The sequence below is a fragment of the Equus przewalskii genome, chromosome 1, assembly GCF_037783145.1.
Source record: "Equus przewalskii isolate Varuska chromosome 1, EquPr2, whole genome shotgun sequence".
Taxonomy (NCBI): domain Eukaryota; kingdom Metazoa; phylum Chordata; class Mammalia; order Perissodactyla; family Equidae; genus Equus; species Equus przewalskii.
The window spans coordinates 130,260,974-130,284,290 of record NC_091831.1 but is presented as its reverse complement, the minus strand read 5'-3'; the positions used below and the strand labels follow the sequence as shown (position 1 = coordinate 130,284,290).

Here is a 23,317-nt window from a genome sequence, read left to right as displayed (position 1 = left end):
TAAACTTAACCAAAGAGGTGAAAGATCCATACACTGAAAACTGTAAGACATTATTGAAAGAAATTGAAGAAGATATAAAGAAATGGAAAGATATTCCATGTTCATGGGTCAGAACAATAAACATAGTCAAAATGTCCATTCTACCTAAAGCAATCTACAGATTCAATGCAATCCAAATCAGAATCCCAATGACATTCTTCACAGAAATAGAACCAAGAATCCAAAAATTCATATGGAACAACAAAAGACCCCGAATAGCCAAAGCAATCCTGAGAAAAAAGAACAAAGCTGGAGGAATCACAATCTCCAACTTCAAAACACACTACAAAGCTATAGTAATCAAAACAGTATGGTACTGGCACAAAAACAGATACACAGATCAATGGAACAGAATTGAAAGCCCAGAGATAAAACATACATCTATGGACAGTTAATCTTTGATAAACAAGCCAAGAACATACAATGCAGAAAGAAAAGTCTCCTCAATAAATGGTGTTGGGAAAACTGGACAGCTACATGCAAAAGAATCAAAGTAGACCATTATCTTACACCATACACAAAAATTAACTCTAAATGGATTTGAATGTAAGATTTGAATGTAAGAACTGAAATCATAAAAACCCTAGAAGAAAATATAGGCAGTACACTCTTTGACACTGATCTTAGCCACATCTTTTCAAATACCATGTCTACTTGGGTAAGGGAAACAAAAGAAAAAGTTAACAAATGGAACTACATCAGACTAAAAAGCTGCAAAGCAAAGGAAACCATCAACAAAATAGAAAGACAACCACCAACTGGGAGAAAATATGTGCAAATCATTTATCAGACAAGGGGTTGATCTCTAAAGTATATAAAGAACTCACACAACTCAACAACAACAAAAAAACCACCCAATCAAAAAATGGGCAGAGGAGGCGCCCGCCAGGTGGCACAGTGGTTAAGTTTGCACCTTCCCCTTCAGCGGCCCAGGGTTCACCAGTTCAGATCCCGGGTTCGCACCCACGCGGTGCTGGTCAAGCCATGCTGTGGCAGGCCTCGCACATATAAATTAGAGGAAGATGGGCATGGATGTTAGCTCAGGGCCAGTCCTCCTCAGCAAAAAGAGGAGGATTGGTGGCAGATGTTAGTTCAGGGCTAATCTTCCTCAAAACAAAAACTGGGTAGAGGATATGAACAGATCTTTTTCCAGGGAAGATACACAGATGGCCAACAAATACATGAAAAGATGCTCAACATCACTAATGATTAGAGAAATGCAAATCAAAACTACAATGAGATATCACCTTACACCAGTCAGAATGGCTATAATTACCAAAACAAAAAACAACAAATGTTGGAGAGGATGTGGAGTAAAGGGAACCCTCATACACTGCTGGTGGGAATGCAAACTGATGCAGCCACTATGGAAAACAGTATGGAGATTCCTCAAAAAACTAAAAATAGAAATACCATATGACCTAGCTATCCCACTGCTGGGTATCTACCCAAACAACTTGAAATCAACAATCCAAAGTAACATATGCACCCCTATGTTCACTGCAGCATTATTCACAATAGCCAAGACATGGAAACAATCCAAGTGCCCATAGACCAATGATTGGATAAAGAAGACGTGGTATATATATACAACAGAATACCACTCAGCTATAAAAAAAGACAAAAATTATCCGATTTGCAACAATATGGATAGACCTGGAGGGTATTATGCTAAGTGAAATAAGCCAGACTGAGAAAGACAAACACCATATGATTTCACTCATATGTGGAATATAAGCAAACAAATGGACAAAGAAAACAGTTCAATGCTTACCAGGGGAAGGGGGGTGGGGGATGAGCACAGGGGGTAAAGGGGAGCACTTATCTGGTGACAGACAAGAGATAATGTACAACTGAAATTTCACAATGATGTAAACTATTATCAATCTCAATTAAAAAAAGAGAAAAAAAGAATCATCAGGGAGCTTTAATAGAAAAAATTTTTAAAAAACAATGCCCTAACCCACCACACACCAATTAAATCAAATCTTGAGGGAGTGGACTCCAGGCATCATCAGTATTTTTTTTAATTCCATAGGTGATTCTAAGGTGCAGCCAGGATTCAGAACCACTGAGAGTTTCTCAACAATAGCAGAGTGTGGGCATGACTTGTGACTTGTTTCTAACCAACAGAAAATGGCAAAAGTGATGAGATGTACATGATTATGTGCATAAAACTGTAGCAGCTGTCTTGCTGGAGTTTCTCTCTCCCTTTGCAGAAGCAAGCTGCCATGTTGTGGGCTGTCTATGTTGGAAGGCCCATTTGGCAAAACACTGAGCTGAGGGCAGCCTCTAGCCAACAGCCAGCAAGAAACTAAAGTCCTCCGTTCCACAGCCACAAGGAGCTAAATTCTGCCAAGAGCCTACCTCAGTTATGCCTCAGAGACACCACAGTCCCAGTCAATATCTTAACTACAATATTTTGAGACCCTAAGCAGAGGATTCAGATAAGTCATGCCTGGACTCCTGAACCACAGAAACTCTGACATAATAAATGTATGTTGTTTTAAGCCATTAAGTTTGTTATGCATCCATTGAAAACCACTTCACACGGCTCTGTCCCGAGGGAGAGCCTCAATCATGGAGCAAAGCAGAGGCACAAGCAGCTAAACCCCTGAGAGAAACTCCAGTCTGGCCAAAGAATGAGAAAAGGGAGTCCATGAAAGCTAGAGTGTACAGGGGGAAATCCCAGAGCGGGAAGAGCCAGAGGATGGGATTTCTCTTAATTCTGTGGATGAACCTGTACATATTTCAGTCTAACTCAAGCTTCACCTGTATGAAACTGACCTAAATGAAAGTAGCAAAGGTTCAGAAGCTGAAGTGAGATATGAACCATCTGCATAAGTCTCAAACTAACTCCTGTACTATTCATGTGCAAAATAGACCCAAACCAACATACCAAAGATTCAAAGAACTGAACTGAGATTCAAAACATTATCCACAGAAGGCAAAATACAACTTAAGATCAGAACCTAACCAGGTTGTGTGCTAAGACAAAATATTGACATTTTCCAGAAGAGGACCCAGAGACTACAAAATATAATATACGCAATGTCCAGGATACAATCCAAAATTACTTGATGTGAAAAAAAAAACCCAGCAAAATGTGACCAATTCTCAAGGGAAAAGAAAATTACCAGATGCCAATGGTCAGATAAGCTAGATGTTGAAACTATCAGAGAGCCACTGTAACCTATGTTACAGAGATAAAAGGAAATAGAGTTGAAATTATGAAGGAGATCGAAATTTTCAGCAGAGAAATGGAACCTATAGAAAGAAACTCAATAGGAATTAGACCTGAAAAACACAATATCTGAAATAAAAAACTCCTAGGATGGGCTCAATAGTAAATGGAGATGATTGAGGACAGAGTAAAGTTAAAGATAGATCAATAGAAATTATCCAAACTAAAGAACAGAGAGAAAAAAGATTTGATGAAAACAAATGAACAAAGCCTCAGGGACTTGTGGTATAATATCAAAAGGTCATATATATGCACATGTATATGTACATATTTACAGAGGTCAGTGTATGTGTGTGTGTAGATATATACACATATATATTTAAGAAATGAAATTGGAGTCTAAGAAGGAGAGAAGAAAACAACTGGGACCAAAAAATTATTTGAAGAAAGAATGACTGACACATCCCATGTTTGGTAAATCTAATGGTTAATTCTCAGTCCTCAGCTCAGGAGACCAATCAGTTGATCACTCCCTCTTCCTTGAAATTCTTCCTTCACTCGGCTTTGAGGATATTACACTCACAGAGCTTCCCACCTACATCTCTGGCAACTCCTCCATGGTCACCTTTGCTGGTTCTCATCTCTCCGACCTATAAACAACAAAATGCTTTGGGTCTTTGGAACTCTCCTCTTCTCTAGCATCTCTAATTTCATAGATGATCTCACCCAATGTCATGGCTTTAAATAGCATCTATGTGCTGACCCCTCTTCAATTTATATATCCAACACAGACTTCTCTTCTAAACTCCACATTCACGTATCCAATTGCCTATTCCATATCTCCACGTTAATGTCTAAAAGTTAGCTCAAACTTAACAGGTCCCAAACTGAACTCCTAATCTTCTCCCATCCCACCCAAGCTTGTTCCATCCAGTCTTCCCCATCTCATTTCACGGCAACTCCATCCTTCTAATTGCTCCAAGCCAAAACCCTCAAAGTCGTCTCCGACTTCTCTCTTTTACAATTCATATCTAATCAGTTGGGAAATACTGGCTCTACCTTCAAAATACTATATCCAGAATCTGAGCTTTTCTTATCACCTCCATTGCAACCATTCTCAGCCAAGCTACCAGTATCTCTCACCTCAAATATTTCAATAGCATCCTAACGGGTCTCCCTGTTTTCCCCCTGCCCTCCTTTTTACAGTCTGTTTTCAAAATAGCAGCTAGAATGAGTTTTAAAATATAAGTCAGATTATATCATGCTGTTCTCAAAATTACTCCCCAATTCAGAGTAAAAGGCAAAACTCACACAATTGCTTATAAGACCCTACAAAATCTGGTATCCTCACCAACTTCCACAAGCATCCCTCCCACTCCTCCACTATCTTCTCTGATCTCATTAACCACCACTCATTCAACTCTCTCACCACTTTACTTAGTCAGATATGCCCTGAATGAGCCAGATATGCTCCCATCCCCAAACCTTTCAGCTTGCTATGGTCTTTCTGCCTAGCACGCTTTTCCCTCAGGTATCTTTCTGGTTGACTCCCTCACCTTCTTCAGGTCTTTGCTCAAATGTTTCCTCCTTAGTGAGGCTTTTCCTGACCACCCTATCTAAAATTGTAACCCCCATCATCACCACTGCCTAGCCCAGCACTCTCTATAACCCTTTCCCCTTTACTTTTATTTATGTTTTTGTTTATTATCCTTCTTCCTACTAGAATGTAAGTAAGCAATTTTTGTCCGTATTGTTCACTCATGTATGCTAATGCAAATGATAATAACAAAGAAAAAAAATCACTTATTCAGTAATTACTATGTGCCAGGCACATAGTAGTCTAAGTGCTTTACATGGACTATCTGTACTCCTCACAATAACCCTATGAATTAATCCTATTTTACAAGTGAGGAAACTGAGGCACAGAGAGGTTAAATAGCTAGCCCAAGGTCACACAAGTAGTAGGCGGCAAAGCTGGGATTAGAATCCAGACTATCTAACTCCCGAGTCCACATTCTTAACCATAATGTTAGTACAACAGGCAGGCACTAAATAATTGCTAAGTAAATGAATGAACAAGTGCACATGTTTTAATCACATTTAAAAATATGCATATGTGTACAGAGATCCATGAATAAAAAAAGACTAAAAGAATATACAGAAAGGTACTAACAGTAGTTATCTTTAGTGTATGAGATAATGGCTGTTTCAATTTTCTGTAGATCTATACTTTCTAACTTTTCTATAATGAGTAGTACTTGTAACTTATTTTTTTAATTACCAAAGAAGTCATGTTCCAGAATTATAGAAAGGACATGGAACAATGAGGATAAGGTACCAAGTGGGATAAATCAGCAATTATGAAACATTATAAATAGACTGATTTTGGAAAATTTTGGAAGAAAAAGAAAAGAAGAAAGGAAGGAAGAGGAGAGGCAGAGAAGGAGGGAGGAAGGAAAGAAAGTAGATAGGTGAAGGGAAGAAGGAAGGGAGGGAAGAAGAAACAAAGTAAAGATAAAGTGAAAGAAATAGGGGATAAAAAGCATAAAAAAGTAGATACATACACATGGGAGTAAAACCAGAAGCCTATATGTCAAAATGTTAACAGCAGCATTCTATATCGTTAGCATTATGGATGACTTTTACTTTCTTCTGGAGGATTTTCAAATTTTTGGTTATAAAATTTTTGCCTTCACATTAGTGCTATTTTTTCCAATATTCCAATTTTTTCCTGCTGAGACTAAATTAGTCCATGAAAACTCAACTTTTATTCTTACTTGAATAAATCTCAACAACTTCCCAAACTTAGATTTCTTGATCCTAGGGTTAAAGGAGTAGTATTAACATGTTTAAAACATAAAATCAGCTAACAAAAATGATTACCTCAACTTGTGCTTGTTGCCTTGCTAAAATTATGTTAAAAACATCTAAAGTCTTCTCTAAATCCTATAAAAGAAAGAGAAACTTGTAAACAAGAAAAATAGTCATTAGATTAAAAAAATTTTTTTCTTCTATCATTTCTAGGTCTAGTCCATAAACAAACAGTACTTGTGATATAATGAAAGTATAAATTTAAAGGTACACTTGGCTTTTATATTTTTAATTTTTGCAATAAGGGCAATAAGTTTTCCAAGAAAGTAAAACCTCATTAAATATAATATGAAAATAAGAATTTTAATGAGATCATTACAATACACAGATAGCCATATATGCAAATGAAATCAAGAATATTTAGGAGGAAGACTTGTTTTAGGTATTATCCTTACGGTTCTTACTTCTAACTCTGTTCTTCATTATTTTACAACCATTGTACTAAAGCCACAATTATAAAACACAAAATTTAAGAATGTAAAATTCTGCAAATCAACAAGTAGGCTAAAGCACAAACTGATCTGGGGAACTTATAACATAAAAGTATGTAAGAGGAATCTAATATGTACTGGGTGTGTGTCAGGTCTTACCTCATGCAATTCTCACAACTCAGTGAGACAGATATTGTTTCCATTTTATACATGAGAACACCAGACATGAGATATTAAGAAGCTTGATGCTTTTTCTACTATATAATACTAGTGATTCTCATATATTTCAGAATAATAGGAATTCAATTAATTCTTTACATTATGAATTTGTGGCAGAAATAGTTATATGATCAAGATCATGAGATATTAAGCAAATTATGTATTCAGTGTGGTAGTTTTCTATATTTCAAAAGGGGGTAAATAAGACTCCTCCTATCTTAAGGATTAAGAGTTGTTTTTGAGAAATAATACTTTGAACTCTTTAAAAAAAGCCACTGACAAAACCAATAATATACATCTACCTAATAATAAATATATTTGAGCAGCTCTGATATTGATTTTCTAAACATTATTATAAAAACCAAACACATTTCTCCAAATAGCTCACAGTAACCTCATTTTATCTGATACTAGGACGGGAAGCTTTTTTTTTTTTTAAGAAGAAAAACACTGGGAAAAAATACTCTGCATTTTCCCATAAAATTCTCTCAAAAAAGCAACCAGTTCTATTCTTTCTAAAATTGTATTTTAATTCAAATTAAATTTAGAATTAACATTAAAAGATGATTTAACAAATAATACCTTTCACCAATATATGCAAGATATACCTGAATTTGTTTCTGTATTTCTTCGGAGATTTTAGTCTGGGTTAGCTTGTTTTTGTAGGCATTTTTATAACTCTTGAGCAACTGTCTGTGTTTTTTTATGTTACTCCATGACCACATCTGTGTATACCTTCTTATATGAACTTCAAGGACAGAATCAATTGCATACTTCCACCTGCAAATCAAATTTTATCAATGCATATTTGAATATAAAGGTTTAAGAAAAAGCAGGAAAAAGACTAACTTTTTAGATCTACACTGTTACATTTTTTATTCTTATAAACTGTCTTCCTATGAAACTCAGCAATAACATTTCAATTCTCCAGTACAATTCTCTGACTTAAACAGACTGCAAAATGAGCAAACCAGGAAGAGGGTATGCCAAAGCAAAATTACAAAGGCACAGAATGACATGTTATACAAAACTAATAGCATCCCAATTTGATTATAACATTGAGTCCTTATGGGTGACTAGAGGGCAGTAAGATAAAAAACACTGAAAGTCTTGAATGCTAAGTTAAGAATTAGGGAATAATCTAGAAGCAGGAGTACAAGAGAATGCTTTTATGAAAAAAGTAACAAGGACATAAGATAAAAGATATTCATGTTGGGACCAGCTTGGTGATGTAGTGGTTAAGTTCACGCACTCTGCTTCAGCAGCCCAGGCTTCCCAGGTTTGGATACCTGGAGTGGACCTACACACGGGTCATCAAGGCATGCTTTGGCAGTGTCCCACATACAAAACAGAGGAGGACTGGCACAGATGTTAGCTCAGTGAAAATCTTCCTCAAGCAAAAGCAGGAAGATGGGCAATAGATATTAGCTCAGAGCCAATCTTCCTCACCAAAAAAAAAGAAAGAAAGAAAGAAAGAAAGAAAGACAGACATTCCTGTCATTAAAAAAAAAAGCAGCTTCGTTACATGGCTTCAAAGGTGTCTTAACTCTGAGAGTCCCTAACTTCATGATTATATGTTAAAAAAAATTCTAACTTACCATTGTCGACCATTGGTATGAAGCGGTAAATAAGGTTTATATTTCCTGTAAGGAGCATTTCTAACCATATAATCCACTGACTCCAAAAGGTCAATCATACTTAAGTACTATTAAAACAAAACAATGCTACGTTTATTACATTGCACACATGAAGAAACACCAAATTTTATTATATTTTCAGTGTAGTGAGACTCCAAATTCCCTATCAATGAGCATTATAGTTGCCAGGTAACTCAGTAATGTATTTCATCGAATTTAAAACACTTTCAATTATAAGTTGTAACATAATTTTTAAGTTCCGCTACAAAAGAAAACTGCCACTGATTAAACTGTAATATCACCAATAATTATATATATCCTATTTTAAAATATGCTAAAGTGTGAAATAAATGCACATCTTAGAAACAATGGTATCTTTAATATAGAAATATGGCATCTGTAACCAGTGACATAGAACACGCTTGTTCCTAAAACTACACATTTTCCTCTGGTCCATCACTTCAGCAGTAGCTACGTACAAGCTGATTTTCAAACTGGTCAAAAAATTATTGCATAAATAATTTCATTTAAAATGTAAATAGCTGAACTTTAATGTATTATAAATGTAAAATATACCCCAGACTTTGAAAACTTAAGGAAAAAGAAAAGGATGTAAAATATCTTAACTTTTTATATTGATTACATGTTGAAATGATAATGTTCTGGATATGTTAGGTTGAATAAAATGTTACTAATTTTATTAATTAGTTTCATTGTTTCTTTCTGCTTCGTTAGTATAACTATTAGAAAATTTAAAATTACATATACAACTTGCATTATATTTTTATAGTACTGCACTGGGCTAAAAGTTCAATTAGCGAAAGCCCCTGGCCTCCTTTTGCTTCCAGTTCTCCAGCTCTGTTATCCCCTGGGCAAATAACCAAACTTAGGAAACAACAGAAGCTGCCAACATAGCTGTTTTAAACATTAAGTAAACAGTGTTTAATATAAGAGTGTCTTCTATTAAAATCTGAGGAAGAAAAAGCACATTAAAATCCTCATCAAGAACCGGGAATTAAGTGGGAATAATGTCATTAACTATAATTTGGTAAGATTCTCTACCAATAAGGAAAAGATCAGATAAAATGAAGGAAAGTATTTCTTAAATTTGATATTTATTTTCTTTTAAAAACATATATATATATCTGTTTTTAGGAGTCAAATTTCATCATAACATACCAAAAGAACCACCAGAGCACTGGAGAAGGAATAATCAAAAAGGACAAAAGCAGTCAAGATTCAATGCTAATTAAAGCTAGAAATGTCCAACTGAATCTTACCTGAGGTTTAGTCAGTTCAATGGCAATATTTTGTACTTCTATGTTCCAATCAAGTTTGGGTGTTTTGAGCTCTGTTTCTGCATAAGGATTCATGTAGAGTTTTGCAGAGGCTGATATTGGCTGGAAAACTTATATCACATAGGAAGACATAAGATATGTTTATATTACATGTAAATAATTATGAAAACACTGTTACTCTGAAAGTGAAGAAAAATGATCAAAAGTATGTAAAAAAAAAAAGTTAAAAAATCACTACCAAAAAATATTTAAGCATCTACTACTTACCTGCATAATACCAACTGTCAAGCTCTGTGGTTAAAATGGAATCACCAAGAAGGAAACTGTACTTGTATGCTTCTAAGTAAGAAATGTACAAAATATAGCCAATCTACTCTTAGTTATTCACAGTATGTGTAAAATTAGGCTTCTCTTCCTTGCTACAAAATAGTTAATGATTTTATTATTCATTAAAAATACTAATACAAGATAGGAAACAAAATTTGGTTAATTTGTGTCATTTAATCACTGGCAGAATTTAGGAACAGAATTACATATATAATTCTTATTACCCAGGAAAAAACTGCTTACTACTTTACTGTTTTCAAAATGATTGTTATATAATCTTAGAATCAACTAAAGAAAATATTTTTGAAGTTGAGAAGTAGTATGAAAAGGTATATTAGGGAAGATGAAAGGGCAAAGAAAGTCATAAATTTTAACTGTGAATAATATTAAAATTACATAAATTTTGATATCTTATATTTACAATTTGCATAAGACTGTATAAAAATTTTAATTTATTTAGAGGTTATTTATGAGTGGAATTGCCTAGGACCAAAGTTGTAGATTTTTCTGAACTAGTTCTTTCACAATTGAAACTAAATGCTTTCACAAACTAGCAGCATTTGAAAACTTTATCACCATTAGATCTTAGAGAGGTCTATGAACATAAAGAGAAAATGCCAACTCTCATACAATGGTAATTAGTTATAAAAGAATATGAAAAACACAAGAGTGAACCAGAGTAATATGGAATATGGCAGAACATGGACATGAAGGCTGAGAACAAACATAAAGAAGGATACTAAATAAAAATAAACCAATAGCTTCTTTAGAATAAAACTGAAATGGAGGAAGTGGGATAAATAAACAAGCAGGCAGCTTTGTTAGAGATCTATTTAAAAATAAATAAAGGTGAGGCTGCCAAGAAATAGAAAAGCTCACTTAAAAAATTCTCTAGAGTGGTTAGTGTCTTACTCAGGCAAGAGTGACATGCTAGGGGTGACCTGAATACCAAGATATCAGAGACTCAGTTATTAAACAAAGAAAAGAAAAGGAAAACCTAATTTCTAAAACAAAGAAGATGGTAACAAGGTACGAAAAAGACATGGAGGTCAAGTGGGGTTAGCAGTAGGGAGTGAACTACAGTCACACTGCCCTTCTCTCTCTTACTCTCCAGCAGTGTTATGCATTATAACCCATTCCTAAATAATTCCTTATAATCCAAATATGCCATATCATAAAACTAAGGTATACAACTAATACTTCCTCTTTGTCAAAGTAACTTATCAGAAAAAGTAAATTAAAATATTTAATTCCATGCCTCCTGTAACATGAAATAAACTTTTGTCATTACTTACTATATTGATGGTTTGGGGGTATTTTGCTACTTGTAAGAATTTCACTTTTCAGCTGATCCTAAACAAAAAATGTGAATTATATAAGAATGAAAAACAAAATGCACACATATTCAGCCACATATACAAAAAAACACTTGGTTCTTAAATCACCGTCTTTATTCCCCTCTTTGTAATTGGGAGTCCACAAGAAAAACACACTGAGCATTATTTACAGATATATTTCTTTAGAAGGAAATATAGAAATAGATAATTTTTTAAAATTCTAAACATCTATAAACAACATTATAACACTGTGTTCCCCTGACTTAAAAAAAATATGTATAAACATCCATGAATTGGGATCTCAAACACTTTCTCAGCTAAGGCAAATCATGTTATAGTATCTTTCTGAGAAATAAGAGAGAGAATCCTGGAATTAATTCAGTTCAGAAAATTCAACTGCTCTTCCTCTGTCCTCTAACTAAATAAACACGACTAAGACTGGCTTAGTACACTGAAATTTTAAATTAATCTTTGATTGTTCAGGAAATCATCATCACAAACACTTAAACCATTCACCAAGGATATACTTTTCAGATCTGAAAGGTATTATCTTTCTTTACAATACTCTTCAAGTAATCATTCTCATATGAAACACCACAGTGTAACCAGAAAGCCATCAAAATGAGAGTGTAAAAGACGATAAACGCAGTTTTAATTTAACAGTATAGATTCTCATCTCACTGTCTAGTGAATGATTTCACAAAGATCTTCAAAAACAAAAGTGCTTCCAAAAACTGTGTTTCACACTTCTGATTTAGCTATATACAACTTAAACAAAAGGCTGATATCCTGTCCTCATTAAGGACCTCTTATGTTAAACAAATTTAGGCAGTGTGATGAGCTCTTCCAGGCATAAACTGAAATTACCAAGATCTGTTCCCTTGATCTCCGGTAAGACACGCTGCAGTTCACGTTCCAGTAGGCACTGAGACTGTCAAGTCGTATAAGCTGCGAAAGAAAATGAAAGAGGTCAAGCAACCAACACATTGAAATTATGAGTCAATATTAAAAGAGTATTCTCATATTTACTAGGCCAAAATTATCCAATTGCCATTTTGAACTTTTAAAGGAAAGAAAATAATGCAAAAATGGGGGGAAATAAATGCATGTTATTCAGAGACTTTATTATTAATCTAGCATTTGCTAAATGGTGCTTCCAGGAACACTATTTCCAAGGAGATTCATTCATTCAATTATCAAATATTTATTGAGAACTTAGTATTAAACAGACCCTGTAAATGTTTTGCTGAGTAAGAAAGACATGATTCCTCCAGTGAATAGGAATGGCTGTTTCAAGGGAGGGTTGAGGGGATAGGATCCTCTGACCAATGAGGTGGGGAAAGCCATATACTAAACATCCCTCTTGAAGATTCACAAGTTTATTAGCATATTTAAAGTATTGTGAAGTCCTGTGGTTTAAAAAGAAATGAAACATACCTGTTTATGAACAGCTTAGTACTTTACTCAGTAACTTACCTGACTAGAGAATATTTTTTCTACAAATCTAATAATATCTCAGTTACCTAATGCTCCATAAAATATCATTTGGGAAATATTAATTTTATCCAGTTTCTTTATATGCTAGGTGAAGAACCTAAACTTCAAAATAAGTGATTATAGAAGGTCACATAATAAGTAGCAGAGCCAAAACTAGACCCTAAACTTTTAACTCACATTCCAATGGCCCATTCTGCTCCATCAAAGTTTGTTCAAGAAAATACATTAAGTGTTTGTACCTAGGAAAATAATAAGAAGATTTTAATCTAGTCTAATACCTTGTATATAATTTTTTCTGCTTCATTTAATATGCACGGAGTCCACTGTTTATTTGCAGTCTAAAAGAAAAAGAGAATATCTATGAAATGAAGAATATATAATCTATATCACAAAATAGTGCTCTTATATTTGTAAACTGTAACAAAATAACTTAGGAAGAAAAGGTTTCTAGCTAATGTTAGCTATCTGTTTCTTTACATATCTATAAGACAAAATCAAAGAACACTGAAAATAGAATTGAGGGGGTTCTAATTTCACTGAGCTCATTCATCCAGAAAATAATTACTGAGCTCCTATGTGCCTGAACTGTAGTAGGAACTGGGTACGAATAAAACCAGAGAGCTGGACTAGAAGCTACTGAAGAACGTCCATACACTTTGAAAAAAAAAAAACTGTTAATGCAAAATAGGAAGTAAACCAGGAGAATATGGAAATCACAGCATGACCGTATTTCTAGAAAACCCGCATGATCAGCAGTGCCAAATGCTGACATGAGATAAACTACAATAAACTTATTCAGCAGCCAGGGCATTATTGATGAACTTGTTGACAACAGTTTCAGTGGAGCAGTAGAGTCAGAGTACAGTGGGTGGACAGTCACTAGGAGATGGGGAAACAAAGATAGTAAAGGAAGAAAATTCTCTCAAAAAGTTTAGTTAGAAAGAAGAGAAAGAGACAGCAGTTAAATTGGGCCTGGGTAGGCGGGAGAAGGTTAAGGAGAGGCCTTTTAACTTTGTTGTAAAGGAGAGACTTGAAGGTGTTTAAATGCTTGTAAGAAGAAGTGGGGGCGGGGGAAGGAAGGGGAGTTGAAGATTTAGGAAAGAGAAAGAAATTGATAGCAAGAAGGAAGAAAGGCAGGGAGAGAGGGAAGGAAAAAAGGCTGCTGAGGACATAGGGGAGGATGGGATCCACATCAGAGGCAGGAAGATTACCTTAGTAGTAAGAGTTAGATGGAAACTGGAAAGATAGAAGAGAGGAGTGGTATGGATACAGAAAGAGGTAAGTTTGCTGTTATTCTTGTTGTAATAGTCAATGCAGCAGGTGAAGCAAGAAATAATTGAGCCAGACAATGTTTCAAATGGTTTACACAAACTATCTCATTGAATCACCATGAAAACACTAAAATATAGATACTATTGTATCAGTGAATGAATGAAGGTTAGATAGAAGGAGAGCAACATGGTAACCACTACAACAATATGTTACAAGTGCTTTGAAAATATTTAACTGGGGAGCACAAAAGAAGAAATGGTAAATTCTAAGAGGGAACTAAAAAAGGAGAGAGAAAGACAAGATAATACCTCACATAAGTATAAAAACTTGAGTAGAATCTCCAGGGAGACAAAGGGAAGAGAGTAATACAGGCAAAGAAAACAGTATGAAGAGCCTGAGCAAAAAGATACAGAGACTCAAACAGCGCACACTAAGGAAACTATGCATTATTCTTATGCATGAGTATGCCTGTTATCAGTCAATGGGAGGTATATGACTACTTTGAATTTTTTGTTTTGTCTGCTAGAAGCTCAAAGTTAAAAACTGTGATCGCTTCTGACTAATATCGCTAGTCTAATTTTTCTGGAAAAATTATCTCTCTACCTTTCAGAACACAGATTCTGGTCTCTTTACAGGTGTTATTGTATATTTCTTTTTTTTATCAAAAGCTACTTTAAATTCATTTTGGAAAGGAGGCAAAGGATAAACAATATGTTAAACACTGACTTCCCTGACTCCCTTTCCTTTGTCTCTCCATTTCTTTTTCTTTAATATTTCTGCCTTGGTCTTCAACTCAACGTGTATCTCTACTTCTCCGTATGCCTGTATCATTCTTAAGGCCCCCATGCAACCATGTCCTTTTTCTGTTTCTCTGGCAGTCTACTTCTTTTTCATGTTTCTTCTTTCCCTACTAAGGTCCTCTCCATATAACTAATGATAAGGCAAACATGTATTTAGTATGATTTACTGCTCATTGTCCCTAACTTTAAAACACATTTCTTACCACATAGTTATCCGTAATAGAAATAAAAATGTCCAACATAAATAGACACACTCCCTATTCTTAAAGGCCTTTAAGAGAAAAACCAAATTGCCTTATAAAATACTTAAATTATCTTATATACATCTCAATATAATATATACACACACACATACATATAAACATGCACACACGTATAAGCTATTTGGAAATTCCACCTACCTATACCAAGAATGACAACATGACTCTATAGAAATTTATCCTCCCCTACTTTCCCATATGTTTAAGAATATAGCTTTTAATTCTTTCAAAACATTTGATATTGACATTTTGATGTTTGTCAAATTCAAAGACAAACTAAAATAATTAGAGAATGTAATAAAAGCATCACTAAAAGTTTTGAACTTCTAAAACAGCTCTAGAAAGATTATACACAAAAATAAAATAGCTATTTGTAGTAATAGTTGATTTTAGGCAATTCATCCTGTGACTTAGAAATAATATTTTACAGGTTCCACAGAAATTTTAAATAAGACCAACATTACCAATAGGCTAAGTTCTCCCAGTGTGACACCAAATGAAAGAGGCTGCTTTGGATCAGTGACCTATCAAACGAGAAAAGGTGACATTAAAATATACTGATGGTGAGAGTGAATCCATGCTCTACTCTTTATAGGAGGCAACATAGGGCAACTGGTTTATAAGAAAGTCACACAACACAAATGGACTTATGGAAAAGAAAGAGGAGGAAGGCAATAACATGGCTGGGATTACCCATATTTTGTAGGCATGACACTGATATGATACTTTCCCAGTAGAACTCTTTTCTTACTAGAAGAAGACTCACTATGACTCGACAGATTCTTGTCTAGAGAGTTACAAAGAGACAGTCTTACATCTATCATTAAAGATGCTCTTCATAGACAAATAAAACAAGGTGTCTCAGATAACACTAAATTATTTTTAAAACATTTAAGATTTTCACACTTAGAAATATGATCTGTCTTTTTAAATCTTTAGTTTCCTTGACACTTAAAAAATACTTTGATAGGAAATGTTCAAGATTCTTAATATTTAATTTCCTCAGTCTCTTAACCCAAAATCTGCCAATGTCAAACTTCTGTTCTATTTCTGATCTTCAATATCTAAGTTATATTTATACACAATGCTTAAACTGTACCACAATGTGTATGATGTCATTGTTTTAGACATCTTAAAGATGTCCAAAAGTCATAGAGATTTTTGGTGATGACAGAAAGTAAGGAAACTAGAAAGTGAAGAAAAAACATAACATGTTAAATCATCCAATAGGGACTCCAGAGTCTAGTCACATAGAGCCTCTCAAACAGGAGAAATGCATGCTCTGGTAAAGCTAAAAAGCACAAATAGCTTTGCAAGCTTTGTGTTTTTTTCAATTTTTGGTGAGAAAGACTGGCCCTGAGCCAACATCTGTTGCCAATCTTCCTCTTTTTGCTTGAGGAAGATCGTCCCTGAGCTACCACCTGTGCCAGTTCTCCTCTATTTTGTATGTGGGTCACTGCTATAGCATGGCTTGATGAGTAGTGTAGGTCCACACCCAGAATCCGAACCCACGAACCTGGGCTCCCAAAGCAGAGCATGCTGAACTTAACCGCTATGCCACCAGGCCAGCCCCATGAGCTTTGTTTTTAATATAAAATATATTATGATTTGTGGCAAAACATATTTTCCTTTATTCCCACCCTTATCTTTTTTATACCTACAGGTAAATAGCTCAAAATAACTTGCAGCTATTTCAGAAGGAACTATAATAAAACACAACTCCTCAGTTGCTAATGCACTACTCACAAACTACTACTATCATCCACAAGCATCTATGGGATAAATTGTTGTACTTTCCCTACCCCCACTTCCTACATTCTATATTTTTCATTATTCTTCTAGATACAATAATTCAGGTAATCACATTGAAAGAGAAATGATACAAGACCCCTTTACACTTTTTAATTCTTTTCCTTTTAGATCTTATTTTGTCACTGACATCAATTTAAACATAAATGATGTACTTATCCCACTCCTGTGTATCTCAGTAATTTTGGGGGGTTGGAGGGAGCAGGAGAAGATTTGCCCTAAGCTAAAATCTGTTGCCAATCTTCCTCCTTTTTTTCATTTTCCCCTTCCTTTTCCCTCCTCAAAGCCCCAGTACATAGTTGTGTATAGTAAGTTCATTTAGTCCTTCTACGTGAGTCACTGTCACAGCATGGCTACTGACACATGAGAGGTGTGGTTCTGTACCCAGGAACCCAGGAACTGAACCCGGGTCATCACAGTGGAACACACTGAACCTTAACAGCTAGGCCATCAGGGCTGGCTCTGTATTCTTTTATTAGAGAGAAATAATGTACCTTTCTAACTTTACTTGCCCAGTAAAAAAGCTTAGCTTAAGTTCAAACTGAGGTTCTCATTTATCAATATGCCATTAGTTTTAAAGTAATTCTTTCACTTCCATGATGTGTTGAGTACATTTTATTTTTCTAAGTTTTTTATAAACAAGGGTATTGATGAGTTAGTTTTTTAAACATTTATTTGTTTAAAAAATTCAGTTTAGGGGCTGGCCCCATGACACAGTGGTTGAGTCCGGCATGCTCTGCTTCACCAGCCTGGGTTTGTGGGTTCAGATCCCAGGTGTGGACCTACACCACTCATCAAGCCATGCTGTGGTGGTGACCCACATACCAAATAGAGGAAGACTGGCACAGATGTTAACTCAGGGCTAATCTTCCTCAAGCAAAAAAAAAGGAAGATTGGCAAATCTCAGAGCAAATCTTCATCACAAAAAAGAAAAAAATTCAGTCTAATGACTATATAAAAGCAAAAGATAAAGTCAAAAGATAAAATAGAAATGGCATATTTTGAAAAACTACAAGTATGTCTTACTGGATATTAAGTTACATAAGGAACAAATCAGGAAAGGAAAATAAATTCTATACATGTCTGTATTGCTTTAATTCAATCCAAATGTAAAGTAAATTAAAAACAAAAAATGCAACTCAATTTTGAAAGAAACGGAATAACATTTCTAATTTCTTAGGTAAATAAAAAAATTCAAGGTTTCTTACATATGTTGCAAACTTTGAAATAAAGCAAAGCATATTAAGTTCAAAATATTTGTTAACACTTTAAAACTCAACAGTAAAACAATTGTTAATGAAATAATGTTAAATTTTTGGTTATAGGCCAAGTTGGGCTTCTAAATATATTGTTGCACATGGATTTGAGTAGTTGTGGGTGTTCAGTTCAACTTGGTGGAACATAAAAAGAATGGGACTAGCAGTCAAGGGACCAGGTTTGAGTTTCCTCTCTACCGACTACCACTAAATTGATTATTTCTTCACCTCCTAGAACTAACCTTTTTGTCGGTATAAAACAAATTAGTGCCTTAAAGTTATACTAGTATAAGTCTTACAGCATTAAACAAATTTCACAATAAATAACACAGGACAGTCTGGAAATCTCTTATTTTAGCTCTAGAAAAGGAGTCTATGGTGGTTTTACGATATATTTACAGACAGAACAAAAAAGCCTGACAGAGGAAAGGAGATATGGTAGTGTACTTATCAGAAAAAAAATCAATCTTGGATTTAAAACCAGGTAATGATAATCCATATACAGACAAATCAAGGATCAGTATCATAAAATACACACTTAATTACTAATTTATAGAGTAAACTAAAATTACTTACATCATCTTCATATTTAATGTGAATGTCTGTGATTTTTACTTGTATATTTTTAATTACTTGAGTTGCCAATTTTTCCAAAAATGTATCCTTTTTGGCTTCTTTCGGTTTATCTATAAAAAATAGAAAAATACAAGCTCAAGAGTGGAAATTCTCAGATACCACATAACCAATGACCAAAGGACTGCTAAAGCACTACTCAATGGAAATCACAGCCTATCCTAGCATCCTTGTTTTATTTTAATCAGCATTTCCAACTTAAAACTTACTTTGAAGTTACACTGTAATCTAACATTCATTTTACCTTCAAAGACAGAAATCAAGTGGCAATGTGTATAAATAACACATGGCATAAAAACTACTTTTACCTACCTTTTGAGCGATCGAGACCTTTAAAAGGTTTCTTAAAATGTTTTTTGTGCTTTTTACGTTTACGTCCTTCTCAGTGGAAGCATTTTAGTGAGAAAAGGATAAAATGCAAGTTAGCAGACCAGAGGACAGAAAAGAAAACAAGAGAATTCTTCCTGTCAGCAAATTTTGGTACAATTCACCTTTATTCTAAACTGACTTATTTCGTTTCAAATGGAAATTCACAAACCTTCTTTAGTCTAGAATAACCTTCTTTAATCTAGAAAATAACTTGGCAGGTACAATTATACAGAAATTGGGTAAAATATCCACAACACCCTTTACAATATTTATGACTTCTCACAGTACAAAGTTTAATTTTAATTTCAATTTTACCAAAATATTGGAAATGTAATAATGACAGAATATAAAACTTTCAGAGAAAAGTTTTGATAAATGTGTGGTAGGGACATAGGAACACAAATGAAATGAATGAGTAGGTTGCCGACAGATGACTTCCTCTGGATGACACACCTCACAAGCAGGATCCTTTAATGACTTAAGGATATAAAGAATACAAAAAAAGGGCTTAAAATGTACATTTAACTGTGCATTGAAACTGGTTTAATAATTCCTTTAAAATCTCATCCTCTTTTATTTGGCACTGCCTCACTTCATGGCATTAACCAACACCTATCTTGCCCAGCTTATAAATCTTTCCATTCAACCGCCTACTATACATCAACTCCAGTCTACACTCTTGAAGCAGTCTCTGGATGGTCTCCCCTGCCTCTAGTCTCCACTCTACTTCCTCTTAAACATCCTTCTATACCACTACCAGACAGATATCTTCTAAATTATTATTTACAGCCTGTTAATCCCCTGCTCAAAATTCTTTTAAAGGGTCTCTGCAGCCTACCAGATAAAATGAAAAAGTGTCTGCATGACACAAAGGTCCTTTCAAGATCTGATCGCTATCTCCTTGTCCTGTTCTATCTCCTGCCAGTCATCCTTGCACTGGATACTTCAGAAATACTATTCATACTTTCCAAAACAAGCCACAACTTTCCAATACCTAAGGCTTCTACATGCGTCATGCCCCAAACTTGGGCTGCCTTCCCTGAAGTTCTTCACCAGGCAAACTCCTAGGAGACTTCCAAATGGCAGGTCCAGCACTACTGCCTGTGTGAAGCCTTCTTCAACTATTCCAAGCAGCTCCAGGGCCATCTATCCTTGCACCTTATATAAACTTCCACTAAGCAGTGACTACACTTTATTCAAAATGTTCGCACAACTTCTTACCACCAGGCAAGAGTCTTCATTAGGACAGGAATTATCCTAATATCTTGCACAAAGCACATGAAACATGTCTGTTCAAGTGATCAAAAAACCCACAGCTGAACATTATAATAAAATAGATAAACTCAGTTAACATTATGTATATTTGAGAAAATATACATGAAATTTAGCTTGAAATTTTAAATTTGTTCTTCTTTGATATTTTAAAGCAAATTTTCCTGCCACTACAAAAACTAAGAACCAAATTCCAGATTACAAGATTACAAACCTTGAGTTTTAAGAAGTAAATATTTAATAAATATATAACAGAATCTAGACTTTGCTATTACCAGTATTTCTTGTCACAGTGATGGTCTCTGAATCTTTTTCATTCATAAATTAAACATCAAGAAAAAGACTGAGTTCTGAAAGAAATACCATTTGAAAAGAAACAAGTAAGAAAGCCAGAGTAGCCCTGAAAACCATCCCACTTGGCGGGAACAGCTTTCAGAGACAGAGGTTCAGCTGCCTGGGTTTAGAGCCTACCATAACTCGCTCTTCTTACCCGACCTCCTATTATCTTTCCGGCTTCACATCTGTTCTAGTACCTTGTTCCATCTTTGATCCAATGCTAGATGCACGTTTAAACCTCTCCAAATAGTTTCAAAATCTAATCTGAGTGCTATATAGTTCTTAGGGAAAATTTCTATTTAATCTGGTGAATAATAAATTTATGATTCTCAATCATCTCTAAAGGAGTTCTCAAATACTTTGGTCTCAGGGCTCCTTTAACACATTTAAATTTTGAAATCCTTGAAGAGCTTTTTATTGGTATGAGTTACAACTACTGCTATTTACCCTATTGAAAATCAAAACTGAGAACTTTTTTCAATATTTATTTGTGAACTCAATTTAAAAAAAACATTATGTTATAGCATAGATAACATAGAATTATGAAAAATAACTATTTTCCAAACTGCAGTTGTAGTGAGAAGAGTGGCATGGTTTTACATTCCTACAAATATCTTTAATATCTGGCTTAGCAGAAGACAGCTAGATTGGCATAACTACTTCTGCCTTTGATCTGTTGAGATATGTGGTTCAGACTGAAGCATGTGAAGAAAATCTGATCTAACTACAGGTATGTCACAGGAAAAGGGAGGAACATCTTCATGGCCGTTTTATGTAATTTTCAGTTTGGCCTTTCACCAAACTCATACAAGTGGTAGTTTCTTAAAGGTTAGTTGCATCTTGGAATCTGAAACTCTATCAATGAATTTCTCATCCAAATTAAACCAACTGTTCAACCTCGTACTTTAAATACACCTTTTACACATGCCTGATTTTTTATCATGGATTGGTAATATGGAAATATTGCTTCATTGAATTATGCAGATCTTCTAAATGTTGAGTCATTTCATTATTCAATATCAAAAATCACATTTGTTAATATCACCACCAATCTCATCAGAAAAGTCTAAGTATTGGGAAGCTGTCAAACTCAAGGTGGTAAACACAAGTTTTTGAAAATTCTAGTTTTTGCTCAAAAGTTCAAATCTTCCTATTAGCAACAAACATTGTCAGTTGTTTATTCTTGAAGCTGTTTTGCTGAAATGTCTACTAAACACTCAAATCTGAATAATAGGAGTCTGTCAGTAATTTTCCCCAGTAAAATGGCTTTTCATGAAAAAAGTAAGTAGTTCAGCTGACAACTCAAACAACTGCATAGGTACTTTTCCTTGAGACAATTATCCTACTTCAGTCTGCCTAAGTGCTTTATGCATACTTCCTCAAAAGTCACATGAAATATTAAAGATACATACTGAAGAGCTGAAAGTTTATTAAAATTAAAATTTTCCTATCTCATCAAGGACATTCTTAAATAAAATTGGTGCTTTGTGGCTTTTTTTTACTGTGAGCGCATGGTGCAATAGCTATTAACACAGTTTGATACCACTGCCTTGATTCATGCTAAGGCGGCCAGCAATTTTATATAACATTGCTTTTGCATCATTGGCACCAATGTCAACACAGTGAAAAATCAAACAATATTTCAGTATGATTATGAATTTTGACTTTTTGAGAACCATTGCTCTAGACTAATTTAAAAAAATGACACCAAATGAGGAAGGAATACACACTCAGAAACTGCAAAGACGAAAGGATCCTAAAGTACACACAAAGTCCTACCCAATTGAATGAAGATATCATAGACAAAATGAACTATTCTCATTTCAGAATCATCCATATTCTAGGCCTCGTTTTGTATCTAGGCTAATGTATCTTTTTTGGAAAAAAGTAAACTGAATCAATTAGGCTTTCCTTTATAGTGACTTCTGTCTGTCTGGTTTTTTTTAACAATGCTGCCCAATGATTTTGTTATATATTTGAATGGGTCACTGAAATTCACTTGCATCCTGGAGACAGGTTACTCCTAGTATGGTCAGAAAACATTATCCCTGGCAGACACAGCAAGCTGATTCAGTATAACCTACAAAATTGGACAGTGAGCATGAGCATCTCATGCTCTCTCTCATATTAAACAAAGGAACTTTAAGTCATATTAACACAGTCAGCCACACTTACTGAAGGTGCAGATTTGTTAAAAGAGAAACTCTTTCAGGGTAATTCCTTTCAATGCTGTGAAATTTGCCATGCAAATTCCCCCATTTGTCCTAATGAACCTAAACACTAAAGAAGTTTCTAGCTACAGAAGTAATTCTATCACAATGCTTGCTGCTTACATTTCCAGATGCAGACCCCACTTGTCATTTAATCAAAACAAATTTTAAGTGTGACTAAGTTAATATAATAAGCTCCTGAAAAGTTAAATCAAAATATTATTTAATATATTAGAAGTCATTATTTTAACGTACTTGAT

At 34.6% G+C, this 23,317-nt stretch overlaps 1 protein-coding gene across 6 annotated transcripts in view; it reads right to left on the bottom strand.

The window, feature by feature from the left end:
• The window catches only part of VPS13C (vacuolar protein sorting 13 homolog C), a 171,051-nt gene that overhangs the window by 116,196 nt on the left and 31,538 nt on the right, over nt 1–23,317 (bottom strand). For 4 of the 6 annotated variants that reach the window (XR_011540992.1, XR_011540995.1, XM_070623496.1 and 1 more), the window contains exons 7-16: nt 19,183–19,248; nt 18,814–18,923; nt 15,637–15,696; nt 13,119–13,178; nt 12,211–12,291; nt 11,302–11,359; nt 9,662–9,789; nt 8,343–8,449; nt 7,353–7,524; nt 6,107–6,169 (exon numbers count right to left, since the gene is read on the bottom strand). Coding sequence is in view for 3 of the 6 variants with exons in the window: in XM_070623496.1 (XP_070479597.1) it covers nt 6,107–6,169; nt 7,353–7,524; nt 8,343–8,449; nt 9,662–9,789; nt 11,302–11,359; nt 12,211–12,291; nt 13,119–13,178; nt 15,637–15,696; nt 18,814–18,923; nt 19,183–19,248 (905 nt within the window). In the remaining 3 variants the exon portion in view is untranslated. The remainder of the gene's footprint in view (nt 1–6,106; nt 6,170–7,352; nt 7,525–8,342; nt 8,450–9,661; nt 9,790–11,301; nt 11,360–12,210; nt 12,292–13,118; nt 13,179–15,636; nt 15,697–18,813; nt 18,924–19,182; nt 19,249–23,317) is intronic. The other 2 variants (XR_011540996.1, XM_070623506.1) reach the window with 1 other exon arrangement.